The sequence below is a fragment of the Gavialis gangeticus genome, unplaced genomic scaffold (assembly GCF_001723915.1).
Source record: "Gavialis gangeticus isolate Ggan-Ray unplaced genomic scaffold, GavGan_comp1, whole genome shotgun sequence".
NCBI classification, from domain to species: Eukaryota; Metazoa; Chordata; order Crocodylia; family Gavialidae; genus Gavialis; species Gavialis gangeticus.
The window spans coordinates 2,668,658-2,679,581 of NW_017728993.1; the positions used below are offsets into that span (position 1 = coordinate 2,668,658).

General features: G+C 38.5%; 1 protein-coding gene across 1 annotated transcript in view; it reads left to right on the forward strand.

Annotated features, from left to right (window-relative positions):
- The window catches only part of NEGR1 (neuronal growth regulator 1), an 865,068-nt gene that overhangs the window by 708,545 nt on the left and 145,599 nt on the right, over positions 1-10,924 (forward strand). The window contains exon 6 of the mRNA XM_019528400.1: positions 5,364-5,515. Coding sequence (XP_019383945.1) covers positions 5,364-5,515 — 152 coding nt within the window. The remainder of the gene's footprint in view (positions 1-5,363; positions 5,516-10,924) is intronic.

The following is a 10,924-nucleotide window of genomic DNA, read 5'->3' on the forward strand; positions in this document are numbered from 1 at the left end:
CACACACACACACACACGTAAATGCACCCCACACACCCCTCACACCAACTTACCCACACAGTGCCCCCCCGCCAGGGGTCTCCCTATAACCCCGCCCCATGATCCTGGCCTCACTTGCCCATCTTACTCCTGAACCACCCACTCTCTCCCTGTCCACCCACAGCCCCATCCCACGTAGGGAGTTTTGTTGAGTTATTACAGCTGGGTTTGTGGAGGGGGATGGTGCTGACCCAGCCTGAAACAACTTGTCAAAATGCCCTATGTGGATTATACTATAGGCATCACTGAAGTCATATGCTAAGAAGTTTAGGGCCCAATTCACTTCCTACTAAAGTCATTAGAAAGACTCCCATTCTTCAGTGGCACCTAAATTAAAGACTGGCAGTGGTGGGTTAATCTTTGAAACATTGAAATGTTGAGGTAGTTTAAATAAGGACTCGGGATTTCGGTTCTCTCTAAAATAATGGGGCCTGCTATGTCTGCTGACTAGATTTATTCACTTTGATCTAAACAACAACAAAATATACCTTTCCAGGTGAAGGAACCCTGCTAGCCATTCAAAACAGAAAATAAATAAATAAATAAATAAATAAATAAAAAGTCAGTAACCCACCTTCATAAAACAACTGATCAACAGCCCAAAACAAACTGGAGACCAAATGCTACTCAGCCATCAAGTTCTCTGAAAGTCTTGCCCTGTGAACCCTCTCAAATGTTTTTGCAACACACTCAAACTAGTTTGAATCAACTAGAAAAGTCAAAAATCCTCCGTAGAAATATCCTATTGGAAACAATCCCATTGTAGGCCACAGGGTCTGTAGGTGTCAATTGTGACAGCGAAGAACAGGGAGAAGAGTGGGCTTTCACTGGTCAATCTATAGACAATTTAGCACTTTGTCAATACCAATACCTTATATTCCACACAGAAGCCAATAGGCAGCTGTTGCAGTACTTACAGCACTAACGAACCTGCTTACAGTGAGTTCCTTTACTTAACACATGGGCTAATGCATTCTGCAGTAACTTCAGCTCCTGAATTAATGTAATCAAACTGGAAAAAACTCTTGAGAACAGTTTTCTAGAATTTTCTGCATTGTACTTTAAATCCTGGCTTTACCCCTAAACCGTAGCATTTCATAAAAACAGAGGTGGCATGGTTTTGGAATGGATTTGGCACACCATTTTGCAACCTCAAAATAAAAGTTTATGATTCTAACTAGGTTCTAAAAATGGACAGCAAATGGAGAGAGGTGTTAAGGAGAAACTTGTATTTTTTTTTCCTGGCAAATTCATTGCTTGTCTTAATCATAATGACACACTTTTTCATTGTCTGTGTATAATGTATGCTATTTGGTTAAGCAAGAATGTTTTGTTTGTAAATTAATCAACCATGAGGGAGGCTGCCTTCAATTTAAAAAATGTTAGTTCCATTACAACTGATAAAGTAAACATGGTGTACATTTCAGGTATCAAAATAAAGACCAAATTCATCGTAATATTTTAATATATTATAATATCATTACTTTATTCAAATATGAGATTAAAGATGGTCTTTGGAGCCAGTACTGATGCATCATTTTCCCTGGTCTGTTCTGGGCATAACTTCCAGACTATGAGTGAGATCAGATTGTATTGTAAGTCCTCAAATGTAGTGTGGCAGAGTAAATGAAAGGATAAGATGGTTGTAAACTCTTGATGTGCAGTTCCACTTAAAGAAGTAGCTTGATAAAAAATGACATGAGGAATAAACACTTATTTTAGTCAATAAACTGAACATAAATGACAATGAATGGCTCTTGAAAGCACTACTTCACCCAAGGGAATGAGGTACTTGAGAGTGAAGGCAGTAGAATCTAAGATTTTATTTTGAAGCCCTTGTAGCTGCAAAGAAAACTTTCTGAAAATAACTGAGTTTAAACCACTGTAATGCTTCTTTCCTGATCAGCAAACAAACAATGGATGTGGCTTGTCTGGTACTCAGAGCTTTTAAGTACCGGTTGGGTGATATCGACAAGACCCTGTTCAGTTTTTGTGTTGCTGTTAAGAAACCTGTGAATTACAGCAAACCTATTCATATGTGCTGAGAGAGAGCATCATCAGAGGTAGGCACTGGAAGTAGTGACATAGAAAAGGGATGGAGGAAAAAGTAGAAGGTTTGAGTGAGTTATGGAAAGCTTGTCTGTTCAAGCAACTTGAGTGGGTGAAACATAACTTAATCAAACCGTGGCTTCCCTAAGCCTCATAGGAATAATATAGCCTCCATTCCATTTAAGGACAACAGGCTGATAAGACTCCCAGGATGGTGTTAAAATCAAGTGTATACCTTTCTGAAATAAATGATATAGGCCAAGTAGAAGTAGTAGAATCAAACTAGAAATTATTGTTTAGAATTTCCTTTCCTGTTAGGCGGAAAGCAAGATTAGATGGTTATAATGTTCCTGGCCTAAGGATCTACCTCCTTTTCTTGAGACCTTCTCAGGGTCTAAAGAAGCATACTTGGCCTCTGCCTCCATCTTGCAGTAGCATTATCACCTTTTACCCCTCCACGTGCAAGAGACAATGGAGGGGAGTACCAAAGGACAGCAGAACTCAGGATCGTTGGGTAGTGGACATAGGTACTTCAGGGTGACAATATGTGAGGGACAGGGTTTGCAATTAACAGGATTGTGTAAGGCTAGAAGTCTAAGCTATAACAGGAGAAGGATTTGGAGATGGCAACAGGCAGAGGTGGGGCAAGGGTTAGAGGACACAATGTCACAGGGATGAGTAGATGATGAAGGACAGGAACATTTGGGTGCACAGGAACTGGGGAGACAGCAGAGTTTGGGGTCGATAAAAGCCAGGAAGATGAAAATGATAGAGATTGAACAGTAACCGAAGACAATGAACCAAGCTAGAAGAGTTATAGAGTGGGAGGGAATGTGAGCAACGAGAGACAGGAGACTAGAAAAGCTGATTTATCAGTTGTGGAGATGTGAGAAAAAAATAGGAGGAGACAGAGCCAGGAAACTTTAAGAACAGTAAGAAGGAGGGAAAGGAAAAGAGGTTAAGTGGAACTAGCAGAAGCTACAAATCATAAAGAGGTCTGGAGGACTGCAGGGAGTGTGAGGATGTAATGAAGCTAGAAGTGAATCTGTGAGCAGACAAAAATTAACAACAGCAACAAGTAAAGCTTGTGGGCTGAGGGACAGAGAATATGGAGGCAGTATATGCAGAGGAAGTAGGGAGAAGGGAGAAAAGCCGTGGAGAGGGTGGAAAAAAACTGAAGACGTATGAGGGGGATTGGGTAGGAAATGGAGGACCGAGGAGCTGGGGCCTGGAAATCTGAAAGATCCAGCTGAACTCTGCTGCTCACAAAGTTGAAAAGCCCAAGAGGAGACATAAGGAAAGATGTTTGGAAAGGTTGGGAAAAACCAAGACTGTTGAATAAGCAGTTACTTTTGGCAAAGCTGACTCCTAGGACCATCATCTTAGGTGCCGTTCCCCAGTGCTTAGGAGTAGAACTTGAATGCTGGGGAACAGAAGATGCAAAGTCCTCCAGACAAAGATTTCATTAGTAATCACTGCTGATCACTACAGCAGTGGAAATATTCTTTGCTGGGCTAAAGAGCACCAATACTTTGAAGAGCATACTGGATATAGGAGACAACACAAACATAGTATAAACTTCCACAGCTAACTGGTTAATTTTAGGTGAACCCAGCTCTGCAGAAACAGCTTTTCATTCTTACATATTTTTCTTATAGCTTTATACAAAGAGAAAGTAACAATGCTTTGAAATGGGTAAGACAATAGCTATTTGAGTAACACATTTTAAGGTGAAAGGACAATGTTTTGCAATTTACAAGTCTTGAGAAAAAAATTAAATATTCAGTATGGCCCTTACCCCTTCCTCCCCTCCCCCGCCACAAAAAACAAAACCCAGCCAACCAACCAAAATTTCCATCGTGTTTCTCAGAATAACACAACTTAGTTCGTTTGTGAAATTGCAGTGCCCATGAGGCAACATATAGCCATTAGGATTTGAGCTGTTCTTTTTCCAGTATGTGGAATGGCCTGTATACTCTGCCAGCAGGTATAAACAGGACAAAGCTATTAAACTGTTGATTTTCACTGCGAATATAAAGTACACCGAGAATTGGAAAAACTAATTTATATGCAATGAAGTATGGTGATTAAATGAAAAATAGAAATATTAATGTAATTCAGGAAAATATTCAATAATCAATATGCAGATGTACCATTAATAATGATAGATTTGCATTTTGAGGCAGAATACTAAAAGATTTCATCCCTCTTCTGAATTTATGATGTTCTGCTTCGAGATATCAAAATTAAAGAGAAAAATGTTTATAGAAGCCAAAGTTCTGCTCTTAATATGAAATATAAGCAGTTCTCTGAGTAATCAAGCATAAGTAGTTATTTTTATCATCCATATCTAGCTGCTTTTTTGTAGCACTGGTTGTATTATGACCGTACGGTCTTGAGATTTTGGATTCAGCATAGGGAGTCTACAAATGAAGAGCCTTGTTCAGTGCTATTTTTGAAAAAATGTGACTATTTCTATGATTCTTTTAGTTCTTGTCATGTGAAACTGCTAGAAGAAGGTTTGAGTCTCACCTGCAATAGCAATGCAAACAAAAATATGAAATGAGTAAGCCTTATTTGGAGTAATATATCTCAGTTGGGGCCAAATATTGTGAGCCTCACACAAGTCACTACAGAAGTTATTTTACCCTGCATCTCAGAGGCCAGAGATGACTTCAGCATAGGGAAATCCCCACTAGCTTCCAGTTTTTGTGCTGCAGAAAGAAGGAAGGGAAGCACGGCTCAAGGCTAAGTTATCTAAATACTGTTGTGACCAGGCTGTAGTAACTGGATGACTTTCCTCTGTAATATCTATGCTCTGTTTTCAAACTTGCCAATTGAAGTTGGCTCCAAAATGCTTTCTTTAGACAATCAGTCATGCACTTTATTCATTTTAAACACTTAAGTACCAATGTTAGAATCCAAATGTACGTTTTCTCTTTCTGATTAAGGTGCCAGATTAAGAAAATGGGGCTATTGGAATACCATATGTTCAGTTATATAGGGTAACGGTAGTGAAGAGCAAAGTGTGTAATACATCTTATTACCATTCTTAGAATATAGAACAAATTGGCAAGATATCACATCCAGGGAAAACCATCCTACTATTGCTTTGCCAATGCTCCCCAAATCTGGCTTTGTTAGCTTTGTACTACTGGCATCTTCTCCACCCTGTGAATGATTTCTTGTATTGACAGTCATGTTCATAATTAAGCAAACAAAATGGAGACAGTGCTTAGGGCATATGATTTACAGATTTTCCTCTTGCCTTCTAGACTGATAAATGGTCAACAAGGAATTACTATTAAAAATTATAATACAAGATCACTTCTTACTGTCACCAATGTGACAGAGGAACATTTTGGCAACTATACATGTGTTGCTGTCAACAAGCTAGGAATGACCAATGCCAGCCTGCCTCTCAACCGTAAGTAATGTGGATATGTGGCAAAATGTCCCTAGTTGCATGTGTTTTTTTTGCAGTTACAGATGAAATAGCAGAGGAATTCTGTAGATTTTTTCTGGTTTTCTTCAAAAGGCATAAATTAATTTAGTGCAGTTGTATCTACCTATCACTTTTATGAAGATTTTATATTATGCTTTAGAAGGATCTTTATTTTGAAAGTGGAGAAAAGTATTGAAGGAAGTCAGTACTTTACAGAACACTAAAAATGCAAAAATCAAAGTTCTTGGTAAAAGCAGGAAAATCTGTGCCAACAAAATAAAAAAAATCCATCTCTTAAGATGTTAATAAAAACTAAGCAAAATAAATGGTTCCAGTCAGAGCAAGGGGGCAATAACTGAACATGGATAAACTAGACTTAGGCTTATGGAGATTCACTCTCATAAATGAATCTTCACATTTTATTTTTAAAAATTTATCCAAAACTATGGACCAATTCATATCTAAATTTTAAAGCTTCATCTTCATGTAAATGTAGAAGGAACTGTGTTGGACAAAGCAGAATAATGCTGGTTAATGTCCTTTTTTGTATAGAGTGGCTCTCAAATATTCAGTTAGAATTACCATCTATTTTTATATTTTAGAAGTTTATTTGTAGTTGCAATACTTTTGGAGTTGATTAGTCTTGATAGCTATCTTGGTGATATCTAGAAATATGTTTTGTTTATCATCTTAATTATGAGTATTTTTTATTGTTTCTTAATATAACAGATCTTATGGTAAAAAAACAGAATTTAAAAATACATAAACAATTTCTCAAAATCGGTATATTTTACTTGGAACATATAATGAGTCTACAAATAAAGTTTCCCTTTGTAAACCTCAGGACTCAGGACATAACTAGATTGGGGTGCTCAACTCTGGCATGTGGGCCAGATCTGGCCCCCAGTATCATGTCATCTGGGCCATAGGGCTGCCTGTGGGTTTAGAAATTTGGCAGTGGGGGAGTTATGGCATTGATCCCCTGTTGCCCAATTTACAGATCTGTAGGGACTTTGTAATTTATCAGGGTGGGGAAAGGGTGGCCTAAAGCCTGTTGCTACAATTTTGCGCCATGTGGAAAATTCCACTCTATGAGGTATGCCCAGTTTCCCTGTTTAAACTGGCTTTCCACTTCATTTGCTCTGTTGGAGCAGAGCAAACAGAAGAGAGACTGAGCCAGCAGTGGGTCTGCATTAAACCACTTGGATGTATTTGAAATTTATCTGCGTGCGTAGAATTTGGGGTGGGTGTAAACTAGATAAATAAAATCAGGTTAAATGATCATTTATAAATGAATGTGACATTCTTATTTGAAAAGAAATTCTGCCCCAATTCATGGCTAGTTCAGTGGGGGCAGGAATGGGTTCAGTAAATGAAATGGTTGTATACATCCCCAGTTTATGTGCAGTTTTGGGTAATATACAGGTGTTAAATATAGATCCATGTAACTAGAGTTAGGCCAATCTAAGTGCCTGATTGTACAGGCATTCGGAGAGCTTGAATTACCAAAAAAATGGCATGCCTGATCTAAGTTAGTTCACCTGAGTAGGTGCATTAACTTAAATCAAAATTGGGTTAACTCAATCTAGAAAAGAGTTAACCCAATCTCTGGAATGCCTGTAGGCATTTGCAGCCCAGCAGCAAACTCCTTAAAGTAAGCCACCTACCCCTAGACCAGGTGCAGTGAATGCTTATTTGCACCCTCAAATATTATGGATGCTGATTGAGAGGTGTATGCCTGTATGCATGTGTGCACACATGTGGGTGCAAAGGGGTAGAGATGCTAGGCGATATGATCATGTATAGCAGATTGCACAAGGGATAGATACCTCCTCCATGTACACATGAAAACCAGGTTTTTTTGGCCTGACTTTTTTTCAGGTAAGAACAGTGAATCTGCTTTACCTGTACACAATGTATGTGAGCCATCTGTGGGGTTGGTTTGCTTCACTATGAGTTTGGAGTGTGTAAGGAATATGGAACTGAGTATCATACAACAGAACAAAATATCTTACTATCACATCAAATTAAATATCATATATCAAATAAAATACGCTATTGTTTCACAAATGAAGATAAATCAAATTATGGTTGGTCAACAGCCAATGGGGTGCATAAAAGTACAGGTTCTCCTCAATTTATATGGGCTCTTTTTATGCAAATTTGCTCTTATGTGATGAGCATATTTAAACCCGTAATTCATTTTATGTGAGGTAAATTTGATCTTATGCGATTGGCATAGATGCCCCCCCACCCAAGCAGATAAGTCTGTGGGAAGGGGCCATGGCCCCATTCACCCCAGCCCTGGCTGCAGCAGCCCCGGAAGCAGCTGGCGCCAGCTGCTTGCACCAGGGCACAGCACAGCCCAGGAGCAAAGGTGAGTGGGGAAAGGTGGAGCACAGTGCAGCCCCCTTCCCTAGTCCCAGCCTCACTTCCTCCCTCCCTCCCTCCCTCACCACCGTGGGAGCCTATCCCTATTCATTACATTGTAAAGTAGGTTCACTTTATGCAAATTTGATTTATGTGCCGTTCTCCGGGAACACATATATAGCATAAATCAAGAGAAACCTGTAAATAATTTTGACTTCCAGGGAAAAATCATTTGTTCCTGTGTCATTCTTTGCATAGTCACATGACATGAGAAACACTCTCATGCAAAATTTCTTAAGGACTGATTAAGTATCAGAGAGAATTATCTCTCTAAAGGATACTTACAGTCTCTTTTGAAGGGAATGAGAGAAATAAGAAAAATACTATTATAGTAGACAGGCCATTGTTCAGAGGGGGAAATTTAACAATAGATGGTTAACAGATATATTTGATCATCTAATGTACAGCTAAATATAATCTGGTCACAATGTTACTGAATATATATTAAAGTTAGACCATCATGTCTTATTTAAGTGTATATTAATAAAAAATAAAGCATGAATGCATTAGAACAATGCAAAATGAGCTGTAAAGTGGTTAGAATAGTGTCATTAGACAAGCTGCCAATAATTAGGAAGATTAGGGAGCCCCTGCTGGATGTCCTTCTGTGTTCTTATGCAAAACCACAATCAGTGTATGAAGACAAAGCGATTTTATCAGGATTCTGTCACAAAGCCTTGCTATAGTACAAGAGCTTCAAATTCTGAATGTAAAAGACTACACACCTCTGCTATTAGGTATTGGCAAATTGCCCAATGTCTCTGAGTAATTGCTAATTGGCTACTTCTGTCTGCATTTTTAAAAAGGTACTTCTGTACAGCAGTTAAGAAGGCTGAATTTTTCCTCAACTGCAGGTTCATATTTAGTAAGTAAATCGCAAGTCAGTAGCTCAGCACCACCGCCCTCTTTTAAAGGCAGACTCTAGTACTATTCTCTTGTACTAGTATCAATGTCAAAAACTATTCTGTAAAAGGATTTAAAGTAAGGCTATTAAAAAATAGAAGCATACTTAACATAGGATTATGTGCTCTGCTAGCAAGGGGAGAATGAGTGTCAGTGAAGTGTAAATACAGGCTTAAATTGAGCGGGAAGCAAAAATAGGCATGGAGATGATAGAATTATAAGGTACTGAATCTTTCATGTGGGTACAGAAAGCTGGTTCGAAATGATGGTGAGAGTGGGTTAAGAGAGTTGCACAGCTATAGGACAGCAATACCAGCTGGATGGAGGAATAAAAGAAAAATCTGCCTGTGGTACTTGTTTTCCAAAGAGGGAGAATATCCTCACTTGCTTTGGACAGGAGCAGCTAAAGGAGCTGGTTATGATCATTTGTATTCATGGGAAGTAGGAAGCTGGGAAGTAAATCAAAAAAAGCTTTGCATATGAAGCTGATATTTTTGTGGGCTTACCCAAACCTATGGCTCCTGTAAATGTTGTACAGTTTACCATGTTACTCACTGAGGAACACAATGGGTTATGTCTGAAAGTGTATACACTAGATACTAAAAAAAGGCTATCACCTGAAAATGAAAAGACTGAAAATTGCCCCCCACCCAAAAAAAAACCCTGATCCCAGAGCAAGCCAGTGGTTCCAGTGAATTAATAATGAATGGCAACTTGCTAATTATTCAGATCTAAACCCTTAGTATATTTCACATATGTTATTTTCCAAATCTATTTTCTGTTTATGGGCAGATAAATTGGAAAAGCTTCCCAAGGTGCCACTTCAGTGTGTGTGTGTGTTGAGGGGTGGGGGGATTGCATGTGTATATTGGATGGTCCCACTCTGCCATCTATGGGCCCAATTCATCTAGTGTTTAGCACTATTTATGTGGTTTTCCACTATGTGGTATACTTAAATAGAAAAAGAACTAAACCTTTTCTATAAGTAAAACATGAATGTTATGATTCATTAAATCCTTTCTTCTTCAGGGAACAAGTGGTATTATGGTATGAACCCAGCATAAAAGGCTCCATTTCCAAAGGAACAAGGCAAGGAGTCAATAGAGAAAAGAAAAGTCGTTGAAATATGCAAATTTTGCTTCTAAATTAACACAATTTTCTTTTAAAACAGAAAGCACTTTCCTGCAAACAAATCTGTGAAACTGCCCAGAGGGCCAAACCTTAACTCTACCCACTAACATGGAATTTGCATCATTCCATACTTTGTTGCTCTAGAAAAAAAAATAGTCTCAATTTACTGCTAAACCTTGTATCTCATGCAATATTACATTCTATAAATCAAATGTTGTAATCCTCAAAAAAAAAATTGCATTTGTGACTGTAGCTTACAAAGTTGATATGGTGTTTTTGCAATAAGAAATGGATAAAATGGTGGAGTACATTTTTCCTATTTTTAATAAGTAATGGGAGAAAGATTATGAAAAGATTCAGGTACCTTAAGAAGGAGCTTGCCAACTGCTCGTTGTGGGGCATTAATTTTCAGAGTGTTTTAGTAAGCATAAAAATCAGTACACGGACTAATGTTTAAAAAGAATGGCTGTTTTCTCTAAAAAAACCCCAAACAAACAAACCAAAAACTCCTTCAGGAAAGAAAACCTCAAAGCAAGTTTCTTGCCAGCAGTTGACTGGGAATGGGAGGATGACGAGTCCAGTGACACCCACTTCTGCGTCTCATTCCACCAGAGAGTTCCTTTTCAACTTGGAACTTCAAAACATTTCAAGAACTCTAGCTGATTCATTTCTTGGTCCAAGAAAAGTTTCATTGTTTGTATTGTATAATTTAGATGAAGCAGCCTGAAGAATGCATTCTCTCCTCAATAAAGTAAAGAAATTTTGGAGTAGGAATAACTGGGTACATCTACACGTGCCATTAAGGCAGCGTGATAAACTCCAGCACAGTTTGCAGCACAGAGAGAAATGCTTCTGGGCACAGCATTTACACATGTACCAGGGACTGCAGTAGTTTGAATCAGGCAGAGAATCATAGAATCCATGAGT